Source organism: Heterodontus francisci, chromosome 13 (genome assembly GCF_036365525.1).
Source record: "Heterodontus francisci isolate sHetFra1 chromosome 13, sHetFra1.hap1, whole genome shotgun sequence".
In the NCBI taxonomy this organism is placed as follows: domain Eukaryota; kingdom Metazoa; phylum Chordata; class Chondrichthyes; order Heterodontiformes; family Heterodontidae; genus Heterodontus; species Heterodontus francisci.
In genome coordinates, this window is record NC_090383.1 from 76,238,383 (window position 1) to 76,259,357 (window position 20,975).

Consider the following 20,975-nt stretch of genomic DNA (forward strand, 5'->3'; position numbering starts at 1 on the left):
TAATAAAACATCCCAAGACGCTTCACAGGAATGTTTTCAAGCAAACTATGATATTGAACCACATAAGGAGATATTAGAGCAGATGACCAAAAGCTTGGTCAAAGAGATAGTGTTTACAGAGCATCTTAAAGGAAAATATGGAAGTAAGGAAATCAGAGGTTTAGGCCTTGGCAACTGAAATCATGGCCAGCAATCATGAGATGATTGAAATCAAGGATGCTCAAAATGGCAGAATTAGAGGATCCAGGAGGGTTGTGGGGCTGGAGGAGATTACAGAGATAGGGACTTGAAAACAAGGGTGAGAACTTTTAAATCAAGGTGTCGCTTAATGGGGAGCCAGTGTAGGTTAGCAAACACAGGGGTGATCAGTAAACAAGACTTGGTTCGAGTTACGACATGGGCAGCAGAGCTTTGGATGACCTCAGGTTTACAGAGGTTAGAATGTTGACGTGCATTGGAATAGACATCTAGAAGTAACTGAGGTATGAATGAGTGTTTCAGCCGTAGATGAGCTGAGGTTGGGGTGGAGTCAGGCTGTTACGGAGGTAAAAATAAGATGTCCTTGTGATGGCGTGGATAAGTTATCAGAAGCTCATCTTGGGGTCAAATATGACACCAAGATTGCAAACAGTCTGGTTCAGCCTCAGACAGTTGACAGGGGGAGGAATGGAGTGGGTGCTAAGGGAACAAAATTTATAAATGGGCCGAAAGGCCATGCCTTCAGTCACTGCAATGTGTAACTGGAAGAAATTTCTGCCCATCCAGTACTGGATGTCTGATAAGCAATCAGACAATTTGGAGACAGTGGAGGGGTTGATAGAGGTGATACTGAGGTAGAACTGGGTGTCACTAGCGTACATGTGGAAACTGACACTGCTTTTCCAGATGATGTGGTGGAGTGGCAGCATGTAGATGAGAAATAGGAGGAGGCCAAGGATAGGTCCTTGGGACACCAGGGGTAACAATGCCGAGCGGGAAGAGAAGCCATTGCAGGCAAATTTCTGGATATGATTAGATAGATAAGAATGGAACCAGGCAAATGGAGTCTCACCCAGCTGGATGATAGTGCAGAGACGTTGAAGAAGGATAGTGTGGTCAACTGTGTCAAAGGCTGCAACCAGATCGAGAAGGACAAGGAGGGCTAGTTTACCTTTGCCACAGTCACATTGGATGTCATTTGTGACTTTGATGAGAGCCATTCAGTAATGTGGCAGGGCAGAAACCTGATTGGAGGGATTCATACATGCAGTTCAGAGAAAGATGGGCACAGATTTGGGACACAGCAACACATTGAAGAATTTTGGAGAGGAAAGGGATGTTGGGGATGGGACTGGAGTTTGCAATGACGGAGGGGTTAGGGGTTGTTTTTTGAAGAGAGGGGTGATGTCAGTAAATTTGAAGGAGAGGGGGAGAGTACCTGAAGACAGAACCATTAATAATGTCAGTTTACATGGGAGTCAGGAGGGAGGTTGGGTGGTCAGCAGTTTAGTGGGAATAGAGTTGAGGGAACAGGAGGTGGATGAGCTCGGAGAGGGCATGAGGGGAGATAGGAGAGAAACTAGAGAGTGATGCGAGTTCAGGGTTAGGGCAGAGGAGAGCTTTAGAGGATGTTTGTTCCAGTGAGCTAGGGGAAGGAAGGGAAGTGGCAGAGGCAGCTGATTGAATGGTCTCAATCTTAGTGATAAAGAGGTCCATGAGCTCCTCGCACTTGTTGGAGATGTCGGCAGAGGAGACAGGGGAGAGAGGTTTAAGAAGATGGTTTGCAATAGACAAAAGAAGTGGGGAGTTACTAATTAGATCTTTAATCTTTAACCCTTACTCATGTAAACAGAATCCCAACATTGTTATTTTTGGATTGTTACATTCAGATCATTGTGCACCTGGCTCTATCCAGTGAGAGAAATACATTCTTCATTCTAACTAGAAAAAAATATAACTGCGGATTGAAACATGTATTACAGGAATCATATTTACAGCAATGCACAACTAGTGACCTTGCTTTAGTGGGTCAATAATCTTATGACCCAGCATAAATGTTGATATAGATAGGTCCTATTTTGAAATTATTTGGATCCAATCTGTTCTGCTATTCCTGTTGTTATATTGGTTATTGGTTAATGACTGATAATTTCCAATCTGATTTGCCTTCAAATACATAGAAATACATAGAATTTTGAATAGCAAAACAGGCCATTCAGCACAACACGTCCGTGTTGGTGTTTACCCTCCACATGTGCAAATGGTTCTAATCACATTTGCCTGCTCTGTTCTCATTACCCTTCATCCCCTTTTCCTTCATCCACCTATCCAATCTGATCTTGAATGTTGACATAGGGGTCACTTTTAATTGATCCTGCCTGCCAGGAAACAAACATCAGCCTTTTGGGCACCTATTTTCCAAATCTGCTTGATTTCAATGGAAAAAAAATTGAGAAAAGTGTAAAATGAGCACATACATATCCATATAGCTTTGTGGTCGCAGTCTCAATTCTGGAGTCAGAAGGTTCTAGCCTCACTCCAGGACATGAACACAATTTCTAGGCTAACGCTTTGTGCATTACTGCAAGACCACTGTATTGTCAGAGGTGCTATCTTTTGGATGAACCCTTAAACTGAGCCTCAATCTGCCTGTTCAGGTGGACAGAACAGATCCCTTGGCATAATTTGATGCCCTATGTCTCAACCAATATCATAAAAACAGATTAACTGCACATTTATCTCATTGCTGTTTGTGAGATCTTACTGTGTGCAAATTAACTGCCATGTTTGCCTGCATAACAAGTGTGATGACATTTCAAAAGTAATTAATTGTCTTTAAAGCATTTTGTAACATCCTGCTGAACTGTAAAGGTGTTGTATAAATCTAAGCTCTTTCCATTTTACTTGAAATAGTGCAGGAATTGTAGGTGTTGCTTTCCATTACCAGTTATCCTTTGAGCTGAACTGCATACCATTTATCTATTTAGCTTGTTATTTTGTGCAAGCACAGCTAGTCTTAGTATATTGCAGAGGAGGGAGAAACTGTCAAAGCTGCATATCCACGATGTCTAGTTTTCTTTATTTGGCTACCTATTTGAAGCATTTGCTTGTTTATTTTTGCTGATATTAATTACTTTCCTCTTCCTGTACTCCTCAGGTTAATGGACACAGCCAGAGAAATGACTCGTGAATCGTTGCCAATTAAATGCCTTGAAGCTGTGATTCTTGGAATGTATCCTTATTTTACAGGTTCATGTAGATTTTGTGTGTCATTTTGTGGGCTAAGTAGTCATTAAACGTAATAATCCATGTGCACGGTCTAAGGAAATTGATATTAAACGAGAAGGAAGGTCATGTTATGCAGTCCTGTTGCTAGGAGACCAAAGCAGGAAGCCAGCAATATGAATTTTTTACGCAAGACTTCATTTCACTCCATGGATTATCATCAAATCATTTAAATTAGGTCAACTGCCATCTATATAGAAAAGCTGGGTAGACTGAAGTTTAACTCTTGATGCACTAGGTTTTATTCAACTGTCTGAGCATAAAAAGCAAGAGAGAGGAAGATTTAATTTTCACAAAAATTACATGTATAATTTATACAATGTTGGGTGATTTAATGCTTTGTTTGACATTTTGTTTCCCTCAAAATAAAATCTATTACTTTCAATTCACATTTTCTTAGCTGAATTATAAATTGACCTTTCTCATTCTGTATTGGGAAGGATTATACTACGACGCTGATATATTTAATCACTGTTGCTTAGAAGTCAGCTTCAGTGTTTTACAGCTAAACCATTTACAGGGGTCGGGGTGGAAGAGAGACGCCACATTAGGATTTACTTAAGAAGCTATTGGTGACCTAACAAAGATTTTAGGTACCATGACTAATAAAGTGGGCCAACTTAAAACCAGTTAAATGTGGTAATACTATTCAACATTTCATTTTGACCCATTTGTAGCACCCATTGAAGAGCTTTTCTTTCATTGTAGTCTCCAATTGCAAAATTGTGAGGGAAAGAGCCAAGATATTTGAGAAGTACCAATACCAGTGCTGTTTCTGTGTTCAGCTGAGGTGTGTGCTTGTTGGAGCTTTTAAAGAAACCACAGGATCTGAGCTTCACTGAACTCTGTATGTTTCCCCCTTTGAGATTCATATGTTCAAACATAGTTTGACAGCATTTTGTTATCTGTTATTTTTAACCTGTGCAGCATTATAAGCCAAGGTCAATCATCTTTGTTCTGTCTTTGTTCTTGTTACGCTCCTGATGTTAATTGGTTCTGATGTTTTCGGGATATTGAAGGATAGATTTTAAGAATTCAGGTTGGGAATTCAGTGGCCTTCCAAGGAATGTTAAAATGAATGGATGGAAAATCCCAAGGGGGCCAACTGAACTCTGCTAGAATTATCGATATGTAACTTCCAGCATGTGAAAATCAGTGCTGGATTTGAAATTCATAGTATCTACCCTAGTATATTGTTGAGGCTTTCACAAGTGAAGAAATTCAGGATTAAAAAGATGCATGAAAATTAAGCACCCTGTCTTTTCACCTGTGGGAAATGGATCAACTCCTGTCCTTACTGATGGGATAAAATTCTGGTTGCGGAGTTCCTTTGAAATAACTTTAGTTCGTTTCAATGCAGTTCCCATTGAATGTGAGTCCACAGGACCAATTAGCAATTTTAATTACCCTGTTATTACAGTGCAAATACCATTTGATAGAAACCTGCTATTAGCATGTGAATGGGAGTACTGAATTGAATGCTCCTCTGCCTGGTCTGTTATAAAGGACAGTGTACATGTGCTCTTTTTAAACTTTCTTAAAAGTTAAAGTTTTAAAATTCAGCTTTGCACTAGTCGCAGTTATTGTGGAATCTGTTCTTAGCTCCAGTGTTGTGAGACCACTGCCTCCAAGTGGCCTCACACCCAATGGGAAATGTGGAACTGAGATAAATGTAACTGGAGTTATATTGCAGTTTTTGGAACACAATGAACTAGAATCTGTTTCATGGAAATATATAAAATGGACAGTACAAGTGCACATTAGGCCCTTTGAGCCTAGATTTTCTAAACAATGTTAATGGGGGCAGTAGCCCATTTAAAATAAAATGGACAATGCCGATCGCCAAATCTAGAGTTTGCCATGGAATTTGGAAACATTCACACAAATGAATTGCTCTGTATGCGATTCTGGGAGCACTTGAGGGTGATGAGGTGGCCAAATTGGAAGTTTATAGTGCACAGTTGGTGCCACATATCTCTTGTTCTGCACCAATACTAAATCTGTATCTTTATTCCTTCAATCTCCCTTGGTTCCATAACCTTTAAAACCCTTGACTAACAAAAATCTACCGCTCTCCATTTTGAAATTTTCAATTGACCTAGCCTCAACAGCTTTTTGGGGGAGTCAGGTTTCCGCTACGCTTTGTGTGAAGTGCTTCCTGATTCTCGTCCCTAATTGGCCAAGCTGTAATTTTAAGGTTATATTCCCTAGTTCCAGACTCTCCCACCAGAGGAAATACTTTTTCTCTACCAACCCTGTCTTTTCCTTCAATCATTTTAAATATCTCAATTAGATCACTCGTTAATCTTCTGTAATAAAAAGAATATAAGCCTAGTTTATACAACCTGCCCTTATAACTAAATCCTTTAGCCCTGGTATTATTGTGGTGAAGCTATGCTGCATCCCCTCCAAGGCCAAAATACCCTTCCTGAGGTGCGGAGCCCAGAACTGAACACAATGCTTGAATTGATTGATGCAGAGGATTGATGGTGTCAGAGGCAAAGATTTATCTTTTTAAATTCTTTCATGGGATGTGAGCATCACTGGTGAGGCCAGCATTTGTTGCCCATCCCTGATTGCCCTTGAGAAGGTGGTGGTGAGCAGCCTTCTTGAACCACCGCAGTTGGTTGGTGCGAGTATACCCACAGTGCTGTTAGGGAGGGAGTTCCAGGATTTTGACCCAGCGACAGTGAAGGAACAGCAATATAGTTCCAAGTCAGGATGGTATGTGGCTTGGAGGGGAACTTGCAGGTGGTGGTTTTCCCATGCGTCTGCTGCCCTTGTCCTTCTAGGTGGTAGAGGCTGTGGGTCGAAGGAGGCTTGGCGAGTTGCTGCAATGCATCTTGTACTGCTGCCACTGTGCGCTGGTGGTGGAGTGAATTTTTAAGGTGGTGGACGGGGTGCCGATCAAGCGGACTGCTTTGTTCTGGATGTTGTTGAGATTCTTGAGTGTTGTTGGAGCAGCACTCATCCGGGCTAATGCAGAGTATTCCATCACACTCCTGACTTGTGTCTTGTAGATGGCTTTGGGGAGCCAGGAGGTGAGTTACTCGCCACAGAATTTCCAGCTAGATTATCAATCAGCCTTACCACTGTTTTACAATATTAGAGCAAACAAATTAGATCTGTATGCTTTTTATTGTGGATTCCTGTGTTTGATTTTAAGGTACAGTTATTTAATGAATGCATGAGTGGAACGTTTGGCAATTATATGGCATTTACAGCTGTTGTGAGAATTTAGTGGAGTGTAGGATTGAGCGGTCATGGAATTCCAGCGATAGATGACTACTTTGTAAGTCCAGATATCTAGCTTAGACTAAACACAGCTGTAAATCTTGAACTCTCAGAAGGTAGTGTGTGTTTTTGTGTGTTTGCATATATGGGTTGCCCCTCACACATCATTTGAAATTCCTTATTAAAAACCAGGGTTCCCAGCTCCCAGCAGGAACTTATTGATGAAAGACTTGTGTGTTCTCTGTAGACTTAAATTAAATGCGGTCTTAAATAAATATGAAAACATTAAAACTGTGGTGCTATTTTGCTAAATAATGAGCTCTTCATTTCACAGATAGTTATAGAGTTAATTTATACATAAACGTCTGTAAAATGGAGCAGCATCAACACATTTCTGGGCCTATACCTTTTAAAACCCAAAATTAAAAGTAGTTTTTGTTTCATATGCTTTCTATAGAAAATGGCTAAAGCACCTGGAATGTGCCATTGGTCATTGAAAATAAATTATTTGGAACTAAAATGGTTTTAAGAAATTGTATATATTACTGAAATCAAGGAGAATACTCACAAAATCTTGCCAATGGCAATAAAATAATTGTACCTGACTTTGCTTTCCTGCACCTCAGAATTGTGCTCTGTTTATTCTGGAGTAGAACTTACACTGTGAGGACACCCCAACACAGTAGTGACACCAGACTGGAGCCATTGAAAAGCTAGTTGAGCAACACATAATGGTCACAAGTATAAACACTACAAAATTAAGGAATTAAAAGAAACAATTCTGAGCATGAAAAAGTAGCAAAAAATCCGGCATCAGTATTCTGTTCCAAGTGGCCAATGCTTAATTTTGTCAATAAAATTATTTAAAACTACTGAATCAGCTAACAAATGAGGCGACAGTAGTCTACAGGTTGGACCAATAAAGAAACTGGCCTGGCAGTATTTTTTTTCATTAGCAGTCTCTTGCTTTACTTTCATTTGTTCTACATTATAACAGTAACTACAGTGCCAAAGTACTTCATTGATTGTTTTCCAGTTTGGATACTGGTGAGGGTGATGGAACTGGCTGAGTGACAGGAAATAGAGATGTTTCTCTGGCTGGAGGAAGGTTTGTAGTGGAGTTCCCCAGGGGTCAGTGTTGGGACCCTTGCTTTTCCTGATAGATATTAATGACCTAGACCTTGCTATACAGGGCACAGTTTCAAAGTTTACAGATGATACAAAACTTGGAAGCATTGTGAACTGTGAGGAGGATAGTGTAGAACTCCAAAAGGACATAGACAAGTTGGTGGATTGGGCAGACAAGTGGCAGATGAAGTTCAATGCAGAGAAATGTGAAGTGATTCATTTTGGTAGGAAGAACATGGAGAGACAATATAAAATAAAGTGTACAATTCTAAAGGGGGTGCAGGAGCACAGGGACCTGGGTGTATATGTGCATAAGTCATTGAAGGTGGCAGGGCAAGTTGAGAGAGCAGTTAATAAAGTCTACAGTATCCTGGGCTTTATTAATTGGGGTCTGGAGTACAAAAGCAAGGAAGTTATGCTGAACTTGTATAAGACGCTAGTTCGGCCAAGGCTGGAGTATTGTGTCCAGTTCGGGGCGCTGCACTTTAGGAAAGATATGAGGGCATTGGAGAGAGTACAGAAAAGATTCATGAGAATGGTTCCAGGGATGAGAAACTTCAGTTATGACGCTAGATTGGAAAAGTTAGGGCTATTTTCCTTGGTGAAGCGAAGGCTGAGAAGTGTTTTGATAGAGGCATTCAAAATCATGAGGGGCCTGGACAGAGTAGATAGAGAGGAACTGTTTCCACTTGTGAAAGGATCGAGAACGAGAGGGCACAGATTTACAGTATTTGGTAAGAGAAGCAAAAGTGACATGAGGAAAATCTTTTTCACGCAGCGAGTGGTTAAGGTCTGGAATGCACTGCCTGAGAGTGTGGTGGAGGCAAGTTCAATTGAAGCATTCAAGAGGGAATTAGACTGTTATATGAAAAGGAAGAATGTGCAGGGTTACAGGGAGAAGGCAGGGGAATGGAACTGAGTAAATTGCTCTTTTGGAGAGCCGGTGTGGACATGATGGGCCGAATGGCCTCCTCCTGCACTGTAATAATTCTGTAATTCTGTAAAACTTTATGGGATGTCCAAAAGTCATGAAAGGTAGATAGGTGGTTAAGAAGACATACAGGATACTTTCTTTTATTGGCTGAGACATAGAGTATAAGAGCAGGGTGATTCTGCTTAAGCTGCATTAAAATACTAGTTAGACTGCAGCCAGAGTACTGCGTACAGTTCTGGGCACCGCATTACAGGAAGGATGTAATCACACTAGAGAGGGTACAGAGAAAATTTAGGAAATTGTTGCTATGGAGAATTTTAGCTATGAGGAATGATTGGATAGGCTAGGATTGTTTTCTTTGGAACACAGGAAGCTGATGGGAGATTTAATTGAGGTGTATAAAATTATGAGAAGCCTAGATAGGGTGGATAGGAAGGGCCTATTTCCATTAACAGAGAGGTCAATAACCGGGGGCATAGATTTAATGTAATTGGTGGAAGGATTAAACGGGAGTTGAGGAGAAATTTCTTCACTCAGAGGACAGTGGAGGTCTGGAGCTCACTGCCAGAAAGGATGGTAGAGGCAGAAACCCTTATCGCATGTAAAAAAAAAACTTGGATATGCACTTGAAGTGCTGTATCCTAAAAGACTATGGGCCAAGAGCTGGAAAGTGGGATTGGGCTGGATGACTCTTTTTCGACCCTCACAAACGCTATGGGCTGAATGGCCCCTTTCTGTGCCACAAAGCTTCTATGCTTCTACGTTCCTATGAAAGGTGTTATAAAAATGCAAGTCCTTTCTTTATGTTGTTGGATTTCATGTTAAGTTTCATTTCTCCTTTTCCAGATTATTTTTTTAAACTTTATTGTGTAATACATTTTCTGTCAGACCTAATTATTTTACTATAACAAATAGATATGCTGAGACCTCTGTTTCACATTGAATGAAGTTATTTTCTGCTCTAGTTAGGTGACTGTGCCTGTTTTAACACTGAACATCCTCAGCATTTGCTCAAATTTAAAAATAGAGAGCCTTGTTAATTGAGTTCTATGCCATCCACAGAACATTGAGAATAGGAATCAATTTTGTATTGGTGTATGGGAGCAGAGGGATTGGGTAAGAGAATTCCCAGCAAATATTCCTAACTTGCTGGGCATGAGTTTCGGATGGTGGCTATTCATAGATTTACTTTATGTAGTTTAGTGTTTAAGTTAAACCTCAGTACGACCTTGGTCCAAACAAAAACTGATTTCCACAGGTGAGGTGTGAGTGACTGCCCTTCACAACAAGGCAGCATTCAACCAATTATAGCTCTAAGGAGCTCTGGTAAAACTGAAGTCAATGGAGATTAGGCAGAAAACACTCCACTGGCTGTAGTCATATCTGCCACAAAAGAAGATAGTTGTGGTTTACAAATAGTCGTTTGGTAGTACAGAACTTGAATATTACTAAAAATAGAAAAATTATGTTGAAGCTTTTCATCTTGCACTCATCAGGACAATCTGCAAGAATACCAATATAAGGGAAAATTGGAAGCTACATATATTAATACACAGGGCCCTGTTCTTTGCAGACAGAAAGAATATGTACAAACATTGCACCTATTTCACCTAAACAAAATAAGTGACAACTGCTCGCTGGTTCATTCCTTAGGGCAATGCCTTGACCAACCAGAGTCAAGCTGCCTGGTTTAAATTTCAAACAAAGCTTGGCAGTTAACTGTCAGTCACTGTTAACTGGTGCCTTCTCCATGGCAACGTCTCTACCAATCAGAGTTCACTTGCCAACCAATCAGCACTCTCTTCTCATATAGTATAAATTTGTTGTTGTCCCTTACATGGTATTCTTGTGGATTGTCCTGATAAGTGCAAGACAAAAAGCTTTGACATAATGTCTCTATTTTCAGCAATATTATAGTTGTGGTTTTTGGAGGCCAATTATCCTAGTCCCAGGAGTTCCACAGGGCAGCATCCCAGGTCTAGCTATCTTCAACTGTTTCATCAATGATCTTCCCTTCATCATAAGGTCAGGGGCGAAGCTGTTTTCTGATGATTGCACAGTACTCAGCGAGTGAAACAGTCGATGCCCACATGCAGCAAGCCCTGGACATCATCCTAAATTGGGCTGATAAGTGGCAAATAACATTTGTGCCACAAAAGTGCCAGGCAATAACCATCTCCAAGGTAAAAGAGTCTAACCACCTCGTCTTGATATTCAATGGTTTTACCATCACCATTGTCCAGAAACTCAACTGAACTGTCCATATAAATACTGTGCATACTTCAGCAGATCAGAAACTGGGTGTTCTAGGTGAATAGCTCATCTCCTGATTCCCCTAAGCCTCTACACTACATACAATACACAGGTCAGAAGTGTGATGTAATCCTGTCCACTTGCCTGGATGGGTGCAGCTGCAACAACACACAAGAAGCTCCACATCATCTAGGATAAAGCAATCCACTTAATTGGCACCATCCACAAGTTCAAGAAGGATGCTCATCACCACCTTCTCAAGGGAAATTAGGGATGGAGAATAAATGTTGACCTTGCCAGTGATGTCCATATTTTAAGAATTAATTAAAAAACTTGAGGCAGGAGAGAGTGAAGATAGAATTCAACGCTGTGATAATATCGTATAGCATGAAATTAAGTGTGAGAAAGTGGGATCATTTGTGCCCATTTTTTTGAATGCTATGCATTCCCTTAGAGTTCCAAAATGACATCTGTGTTTTTTTGGAGTGAACCTCACTGTGTGCTACATTGGTGCACATGCAGTGAATGTCCGCTGGGAGTTTGCAGAGCAGACAGATCATGAAGCCAATTAGCGTGCAACGTTGATGTCAGTTTTGCCCTTTACTGGAACCGAAAGAGATTCCACTCCCTGTACATTCAGCTCGTGTGTAACCATAGGCAGCAAATCATGCAGGTCAGTGCTGGGTATCCTGGCAGCAGTCATGATGTCTTCATTCTGTGGTAGTCCACTGTGCCAGCTTTATTTGAATGACCACAACAAACCAAAGTGTGGCTACTGGGTGACCAGGACTATCCACTGACCACATGGCTGATGACTCCGGAGCGCAACGCAAGCACACGTGAACAGCATGCATATAATGAAAGCCATGCTGCCACATGAAATGTGGTGGAGCAGACCATTGGTGTGCTGAAACAATGCTTCCTGTCTCTGGACTGCTGTGAAGGAGCCCTGCAATACTCGACAGAGCGGGTGTCAAACTTCGTGGTTTGCTGCATGCTGCACAGCCTTGCCATCATGAGGGGTTGGTCTTTGTCACCAGCTATACAGTGAGCAGCTGAGGAGCAGGAGCATGAGGAAGAGGGGGAAGAGAAAGGGAGGAGGCAACCTAGACCGGCCTTTTCAGGTCAGACTGTCCACGAAGACCTAATCCGTGCGATACCAGTAACACAATCCTAATTCCCTATGCATCAACAGCTTCCCTTCCCTCTGTCACTGACTATCAGTGTCAGTTTGGTCACAATGTAAAAATAAAAGCAAGCACAAAATAAACATTCCAAAACAAATTTACAGAAGTAAATAATCCCCCTTCTAGTACCTGTCTTTCATGTTCCTTTGCCTGTCCTAGTGCTCCTAAGCAGTGCTACTCCAGTGACTTCAGCATGACTGTTGGAAAGCTGCTGACTTTTAGTGGGGAGACTGCAGATGGATTTGGAGGATGACCTCGAGCACCTCTGGGCATAGGTCCAGCTTCGGACTGCACCATGTGCAGCAGCAGTCTGGGTTGGCTGTCTAACTGGCAACTGTAAGGGCACTGGTGGAGTGGCCATGGTGTGAGATGTTGTGTTCTTGATAGAGGACAGCAGGTTCACGCTGTATGGAACCACTGCCACTGCACTCGGGCGGCACCTCAACAATCCTAATAATCTACTGGAGGACAGATTGCTGAGACACTCACAAGCAACTTTGCACTATGTAATGATGGCAGCAGTCTGAGCTTCCACTGCAACACTCTGGCTTTGGGTGGCTGCTGCTTGTGCTGCAATGGAAGCTGCAACAGCAGCCATCAGACACCGCATCACGGTTGGGTCCACAAGTGTACAAACGGAGTTGGCTACCACTTCCACTCTGGAAAGGATGGGCTCCTAGCTCTGCGTGAATCCCTGTGTCAAGTTGGTGCTGAACTCCTCAATGCTCCTTGACATTGACAGTAGGCCTTCGGGCAGACTTTTTCCCTTAGCGGAGGGGTCAATAACCAGGGGCATACATTTAAGGTAAGGGGCAGGAGGTTTAGAGGAGAGTTGAGGAAATATTTTTCACTCAGAAGGTGGTTGGAATCTGGAATGCATTGCCTGAAGGGGTGGTAGAGGCAGGAACTCTCACAACAATTAAGAAATATTTAGATGAGCACTTGAAACGCCATAGCATACTAGGCTACGGGCCAAGTGCGGGAAAATGGGATTAGATTGGACGGGTGCTTAATGCTCGGCGCAGGCACGTTGGGCCGAAGGGCCTGTTTCTGTGCTGCAAACCTCTATGGCCAGAATTTTACGCCACCCCAGCGGGTTGGATGGTGGCGTGGGGGCAGCTAAAATTGAGCGGCAGGCTCCGGGAGGCCTACCCGCCACGAATCCGCCTCCGACCAAGTTTACGGAGGTCCGGCGGGGGGACAGGGGGTGGGTAACTGCCCGCCCACCCGAGGCCAATCGAGACCCTTAAGTGGTAATGGCCACTTAAGGGCCCTCGCCCGCCTCCACAGGTATTTTACCCGTGACAAGCGGGTGTGCCAGGGACGTGAAAGGCTGCCCAGCCATAGCTGCTGGCCTTTCCTCACCCTGGGGGTTGGGGGGGAAATGGCAGTCGGGCACAGGGCGCCCGATTGAGGGCTGCTCCCGCCTCCCAACCCAAATCCGGGATCCAAGATGCCCCCCCCTCCCCCAAAACGACCACCCTAGCCTCACCAGGGCACGACCGATTTCCCTGGTGAGGCAACCCAAACTTACCTTCAGTCCCGGCTCCTTGGTATCCTCCTCGGTCGGCTTGGCTGCAGTCCCAGCAGTGGCCACTGCTCCTGGTGGCTCTGCTGAGACTAAGATCTGCCGGCCCGCTGATTGGCTGGCAGCTCACTGAGCGGGACCTCCTCCCTCAAGTGGGTGGAAGTCCCACCTTGGGGCCAATTAAAGCCTGGGAATCCATAAGATATGGAACGGATCCCCAGGCTGGACGGAAGCAGGTTCGGCACCGGCATTTACGTCGGAGTGCAGCTCCCGTCCGCCCACTGTACTCTATGAAAAAGGCATAAGAGTAAGATTGTAGTGAGGGGGAGTGATGTAAGAGATACATGCCTTACACCATCTGCAGATTGTAAATCAGAAGAGAGTGTGTGATGAGTGTGAAGTGGGATGTGACAAAGATGATTAGGTATGAGGATACTGTCACCTTCGCTGTTTTCAACCTCATGCTGGCCACAGCCTCAGCAATGGACGTCCCAATAATGGCCAGCATAGTCTTCATGAGGTTAGCATATGCAAGCGCACTTGTCCTCCTCCGGTTAGCTCCTGTAATCTCTAGTTGAGCACCACCTTGTCCTGCAAGGGACGGGGAAGTGTGTCGGTGTGTCACAATTTGCAGATGGCACAAAACTTGGGAGTATAGTGAACTGTGAGGAGTCTTCAAGAGGACTGGACAGGCTGGTGAAATAGGTGGACACGTGGCAGATAAAATTTAATACAAGGAAGTATGAAGTAAAAGAGTTTTGTATGAAGAGTGAGGAGAGGAAATATAAAATAAAGAATACAATTTGAAAGGGGATTCGGAACAGAGAGACCTGAAGTACATGTGCACAAGTCGAAGATGACAAGGCAGGTTGAGATGGAGGTTAAAAATGCACACGGGATCCTTGGCTTTATAAATAGAGACATAAAGAACAAAAGTTATGAAACATTGGGCTGAATTTTCTCGGAATTTGAGAAGTCCCGCCACTGGAAATGAAAGCAGGAACTGACCCTGCGCCAGCATGCATGGGACCCGGTGCGAGGCATTTTACCAGCAGTGGCCAATTAAGAGGCGGGACCACCGTCCAATAGAGGACAGCAGCCCGCCTCCCAGAGCTGCCAGCCCAATCTGAGGGCTGTCAGTTCAGCAGTGCCATCGTTACAGGTGGATACTACTGAGGCTGCAGCATGAAGGAGAGGGCGCCTAAATTCTGAGGCACCCTCGAAGATAGTTTAATGCTGCTGAGCAAGCCTGGGTCTGGTGGGCAGGCCCCAGCGATTGAGGGTTGGGGGGAGAGGTGGGCATATTCCAGTGGCGGTGCCTTAGCCACAGGGGTGGCTATTGCTTCCGGGTGCCCCTCCGGGGGCCAAGGAGTAGTCATAAAGGAGGATCCCCGGAACTGGCTGGGAAGCCACCAGGGTTTACCTGACTGTCTCCCCAAATGGCTGCGGGCCCTCCCAATGTGGGCAAAATGCCGGCATGGGTGGGAAGTGGCTCTTAAGTGGCTTAATTGGCCACCCAGTGGGAAGATGTTGGGCTCCCCTCCTGACGCCTTCCCCCTACTATATTACCAGCCCTCCCACCTCCTAGCCTGTCGCCATAGGGCTGGTAAGATTCATCCCACTGGTTCAATCGCATGAGGTAAAACCTTTTTATGCAGCGAGTGGTTAGGATCTGGAATGCACTGCCTGAGATTGTGGTGGAGACAGATTCAATAGAGAACTGGATAAGCACCTGGTAAAAAAACTGATTGCAGGACTATGTTAAAAGAGCAGAGGAGTGGGACAAGCTAAATTGCTCTTGCAGGACGCTGACATGGCTCGACGAGCTGAATGGCCTCCTGTGTAATCATTCTATGATTTTGTGAGTGTGGTGCAATATGTTTGGGTCATGTGGCTGTCATGGTTGAATAGCTGGCAGTGTGAGATGTGTGTGTGTGTGAGGCTAGTAGCAGTGCTAAGTGTGTGAGGGTGGAGTGGAGCATATAAATATCAGGTATGAGTCCTGTTTCATAGAGATTGTTGATAGATGAGCGATGGCAGTGTGGTGAATTGAACAGTGTCTGAGGCTAATGCTGCTGTTGGTAGGATATGGCATTTGAAGATGCATTCACTGACCTTAACCATTTGTGTGAGGTCACTGAATGTCTTGGGGCACTACATCCAAGTCCTCGGGGATTAATCACCTCCCCCCCCACACCACCAACCCCCTCCCCCCCCCCCCCCCCCACAGCTATCTGCTCCACTGCCTTCTGAGCATGTGTCTGAAGGACTTCCTGGACCCCTGCAGATACAGAAAATCTCTCCTCCTTTCTACGTCCTCCGCTAAGGCCTCCAGTACAGCGTCTGAAATCCTTGCAGCCCACTCTCTTCCATGTTGTGTCATTGTTCAATATTTCCTTGGTCTGAGTCAGATCTTGCATGTAGGCCTTGCTTCAGCCACAATGTACTTCCCCTTTAAGAGGTGCAGGTTAGCTTTAAGCAGTGCAAGCTAGCTTTAAGTGGTGTTAGCCATTTCTGATATTGACCCCTACTGATGCATCCAGCTAATCTACAGCATGATTAGCGCTGGCTGGACGCTGAAATCATTGAAATGAGCAGGCAGCACAAAGTTGGCCTGTTGCCTGCATTGCAATCAATGGCCGCAGGTTATTCGCACATCACGATCCTCACGTCCATTTTGGTGCAGGAGTTATCGAATTTAGCCCCTGAAGTCTTCGTTCGATTACACCTGTAAAGAAAGCATTTAAGAAATATACTAAGGGTCCTCACAAGAATTAACAGCTTGAATTTCTGAATGTAGTCAGATTACGGGCTGAATGCACTTAATTTTTTAACAGGTTGGAAGAATACTAATCTGATTGCATTAATACAAAATTCCCATGTCAAGCCCACTCCAGTATATTTGCATCAGGATTCCAAATGCAAGAAGCTAACAATGGGCATTTTGTTGTTTAATCAGTACTAATTGGAGCTTGTATCCATCCTCATTTTGAGCACAAACAACATCTCGAAGGAATATTAATAAGTCTAGCCCACTGGTAAAATGGAATGTTTAGTTTAACCGTTTGGTAATTATAGACTTCAGGAATTTCTTTTTATAGACGTGATTTAGGAGACTTGTTTCAGCTGCTGGAGTTTAATTTATTTTTCTTCTCAGGGAACAACTGTGTTAGCACGCTTGGAAGCCTAGTTTTTACGAGGAATGGTTAGATGTGAAAGTGGGACAGTGCAAAGGGAATAATTTTATTTAACTCCACTGTTCATTGAAATAAAACTACAATACCACACAAGGTTTGTTTTAAAAATGGCTTCTGTTGAAAAGTGTTTCATAGCTCAGAAAAATTTCAAGTATTCCTGTCTTTGTCGATGAAGCTATACAGAGTAGACTATGGTTCATTATTGAACTAAGTAAAAGGGATTGTGACATTTCCATTTTTAATCTTGTTCGCTTTGATATGGGAAATACATTTGAACCCAGTGTTGGTCTTCAGATTACAGTAAAACTCCTTTTACCCTGCCCAGTGACACGCTTTAACCCAACCTCAGATGAGGATTCATTGCCACACCAAAGTGACATTTCTGGTTTGTACACCGGACAGTGGCGCAGTGGTTAGCACCGCAGCCTCACAGCTCCAGGGACCCGGGTTCGATTCTGGGTACTGCCTGTGCGGAGTTTGCAAGTTCTCCCTGTGTCTGCGTGGGTTTCCTCCGGGTGCTCCGGTTTCCTCCCACATGCCAAAGACTTGCAGGTTGATAGGTTAATTGGCCATTATAAATTGCCCCTAGTATAGGTAGGTGGCAGGGAAATATATAGGGACAGGTGGGGATGTGGTAGGAATATGGGATTAGTGTAGGATTAGAATAAATGGGTGGCTGATGGTCGGCACAGACTCGGTGGGCCGAAGGGCCTGTTTCAGTGCTGTATCTCTAAAACTAAAAAACATTCATTTGGATTGTTTGAAGAAGAATTTGTATGATTTATTTGTTGCTTGTTCTGTGGCCCTGCACTCACAAGGGATTGCAGTATATGGCTTGAAAGGAGAAAATCAACGAGCATCCCACCGTGGAATTAAGCCTTTTTCAGAAGCTGGCTAAAGAATGGCATAGGCAGCAATTTGGGAATGTCGCCTGTTTACTCCTTCAAGCAAAAAATTGTCCATCTCATTGGGGTGCCTAGAGTGAGGTGGAAATTCGAAACAGAATTAATTATATTACAGAAGGCAAAAGAGGCTCTTTCTAAATGTAGGCATCAATTTTCACCTTCAGTGGGGGCAGAAATTGGCAGTAATGGATTGGCTGCCCATTATACACCCTATACGCTGAAATCAAAGGAGAGGAACAACAGGTAGGGTGTTTAACGGGTGGCTGATTCCTTACTACAACCTTCCTGCCACTACTGATGTTGAAAATTATCCCAGTAATTACCACTTAAGAAATGTGGGAAGGCAGAGTTTGGGAAGGGTGGTAGGGCAGAATTTCATCTGCTGGTCACTTATTTTTGCAGCACGGGAAAATCTGCACCTTAGACACACATTTGCCTGCCTGATTCAATTTTCAGGCAGGCCTTTAAATGAGCATTCAGTAATCCTGCCCAAAAAAGAAGGAAGGATATTTAAATATGCAAATTGGGTTCTACGCCAGATTAGGACCCCGATTGTAAAATAATGTACAAATGGATGGAGCATGTATCAGACATGCTAGTCCCACTTGTACCAGGCATAGAGTGACCTAACCAATGGTCCTTATAGGGAACGCTGGAGAAAAAGATAAGGGCTAGAATTTTACGGGCTCCCCACATGAGTGGGCTGGTGGTGGTGGGGGGGGGGGGGGGGGGGTACCGTAACATTGAGTGGGAGATGGGGGATGCCTTTCTTGACGTCTTCCTACCTCCACTGCAATCTTACACGGGGCTGTGGTGGCGAGAAACCACTCGCCTACCGCCGGCCAATCAAGGCTCTTAAGTATTTTACCCGTGGTGGCCGGGAGGCAAAGGCCCCCAGAATACCGCCCGGTAAAACCTGGTAGCCTTCTTGGGGGTGGTGGGGCCCCTCCTGTGCTCAACGGAAGCCCCTGCCCCCCCACTGCCCAACTACCCCCACTGGACAACACTAGCCGCCCCCCCCCAATCGACGCCCCCCTCCTTGCCTCGATGGGGCCCAGCTGATTGTCCCCGGTGGGGCCCCAAAAACTTACCTTGGATCCGGGGCCATTGTCCCTTTTTCTTCTGTCGGCTGGGTGCAGTCCCCGCAATGGCCACTGCTCCCAGTGGCGCCACTGGGACTAAAACAGCCAGCCTGCTAATTGGCCGGCAGCTCCATTAGGCGGGACTTCCTACTTCAAAGAGGTGGAAGTCCCACCCAAGGCCAATAAAGCGTCTGGGGAGCGGAAAATGCCGGAGTGACTCCCCTTGCCTGGCGGAGGGGGGCTCACCCCGCCCCCACCACCCCCCCCACCGACTTTTCGGCTGGTGGGTGGGCTCTCCTACCCAATGTAATATTATGGCCCAGTTGTTGGGCTTTCTTTTTAAAGGTTTTTGTAGAGTCAGGCCGAGCATTAATGCCCCACAAAGATCTTCTGGCCTGCTGCAGGCCTCAGGTTGTCCTCTCCTACCTGATCAATTTTCTGCCATCCAGAACCAGCAAGCTGTAGACGATTGCTCATTTAGTGCCCACCAGAGGAGCAGACAGCATGAGCTAGTTAGTGATCTTCCTGGAATGGAAGCTATAGTGGATGATCTGCTAGTTGATAGATGCAGAGACTCAATGGAAGAAGCCATTGTTGACCATGATCAAAATCTAGTGCGACTGCTGGACAGAGCTCGCCAGATAAACCTGAAACTGAACAAGAAAAATTGCAATTAAAGATGCCCGAAGTCAAGTACATAGGTCATGTACTGACAGCAAAAGGTCTTTGCCCAGATCCCAAAAAGGTGAGGACAGTAGCAGCGATGCGACGACCATCAGATCTAAAAGCAGTGCAATGATTTGTTGGATTTATCAACTATTTAGCAAAATTCTTGCCCAATTTGTCGTCGGAGTGTGAACCATTATGCAAAGTCACTGTCAAGGACGTGTAGTGGTATTGGGGCAGAGGATAAGAAGCAGCGTTCACCTTAAAATCAAGCAACTAGTGACGGCAACACCAATGCTGTAATACTATAATGTAAATGATGAAGTCACCCTGCAGTCTGACGCCAGCGTGACAGGACTTGGAGCAACCCTAATGCAGCAAGAACAACCAACTGCATTTGTATCCAGGGCATTAACGCATCCATAAATTAGCAGCTCATCCACTAGAGCTTCCACTCCGGGACAATCACTAACTATCTCATGCTATCTGCACTGATACTCCTCTGGAACCGTGGAAATGCCAAACGGCATGCGCAATTATCTGTATCACCCGAACAGCATTCAGAATGTGGTTAGAAAGCTGCTGCTTTCATCCAGTTTCACTTGCCAGTAACCATCCTTCACATCTAGGGTAGTGAAGATTTTTGCCTTTGCAAGTTGTGGCAAAATTCCTTCGATGGTTGGCATGGGGTAGTGAGATCTCTTCAGAGCTTTATTTAGATCCTTTGGGTTGTGCATACTCTCAGCTTTCCAGATTGTTTCACTGCTGCCATGCTGCTAATCCATTCTGTAGGGATTGTCACTTTCTTGATTACTCCCTTCTTCATCAATACTTACTTGGAAGAGACAAAGTGACAGTCGAGTCTGACCACAAGCCACTCCAAAGCAATTTCCTCAAGCTGCTACTATCTGCTGCAAAGCTTCTGCAAAGAATGCTACTCCGGTTACAGTGATATCATCTAGATGTGACATACAAGCAAGGGAAACAGATGTATATCACTGACATGCTGTCAAGAGCTGCATTCCCTATGAAGAAAGTAGAGGATGCTATGACAGAGTGTGTAATCTTCCAGATCCAACGTGAAACTGCAGCTCAACATGCTCTGGAAGTCATCAACCTAGCAGAAACATCTGACAAACACGCACCTTGCTCAAATCAAGCAAACTACCCAACAAGATCCAACTCTACAAGTGTTGTAAGAAGTAGTGATGAAAGATGGCCCTATCAGCATCAAGGACACTCCTGTGGTCACAAGAGCGTATTGGGCTTACAGAGATAAATTGACAGCCCAAGATGACATCTTGTACAAAAGCAATAGAGTCATTATCCCTAAAGAGTTGAGAGGAGAGATACGAAAGCGCATGCTTGCAAGCACAAAGGAATTGAGTCGAGTCTGAGGAAGGCAAGAGAAGTGCTCAACTGACCAAGCATGAGTAATGAAATCAAGGACCACATCAGCCAGTGCAGAGAGTGCAACGAGTGCCAAGCTAAGCAAGCTAAAGAGCCGCTGATGACAGATAACATCCCAGACAGACCATGGATGAAGATGGGAGTAGACCTCTTCACTCTCACAGGAACTGATTATCTTATCACTGTA

The 20,975-nt window shown here is 44.4% G+C and overlaps 1 protein-coding gene across 1 annotated transcript in view; it reads left to right on the forward strand.

The window, feature by feature from the left end:
* Positions 1-20,975, forward strand: part of vash2 (vasohibin 2) — a 151,611-nt gene that overhangs the window by 52,937 nt on the left and 77,699 nt on the right. The window contains exon 4 of the mRNA XM_068045008.1: positions 3,137-3,211. Coding sequence (XP_067901109.1) covers positions 3,137-3,211 — 75 coding nt within the window. The remainder of the gene's footprint in view (positions 1-3,136; positions 3,212-20,975) is intronic.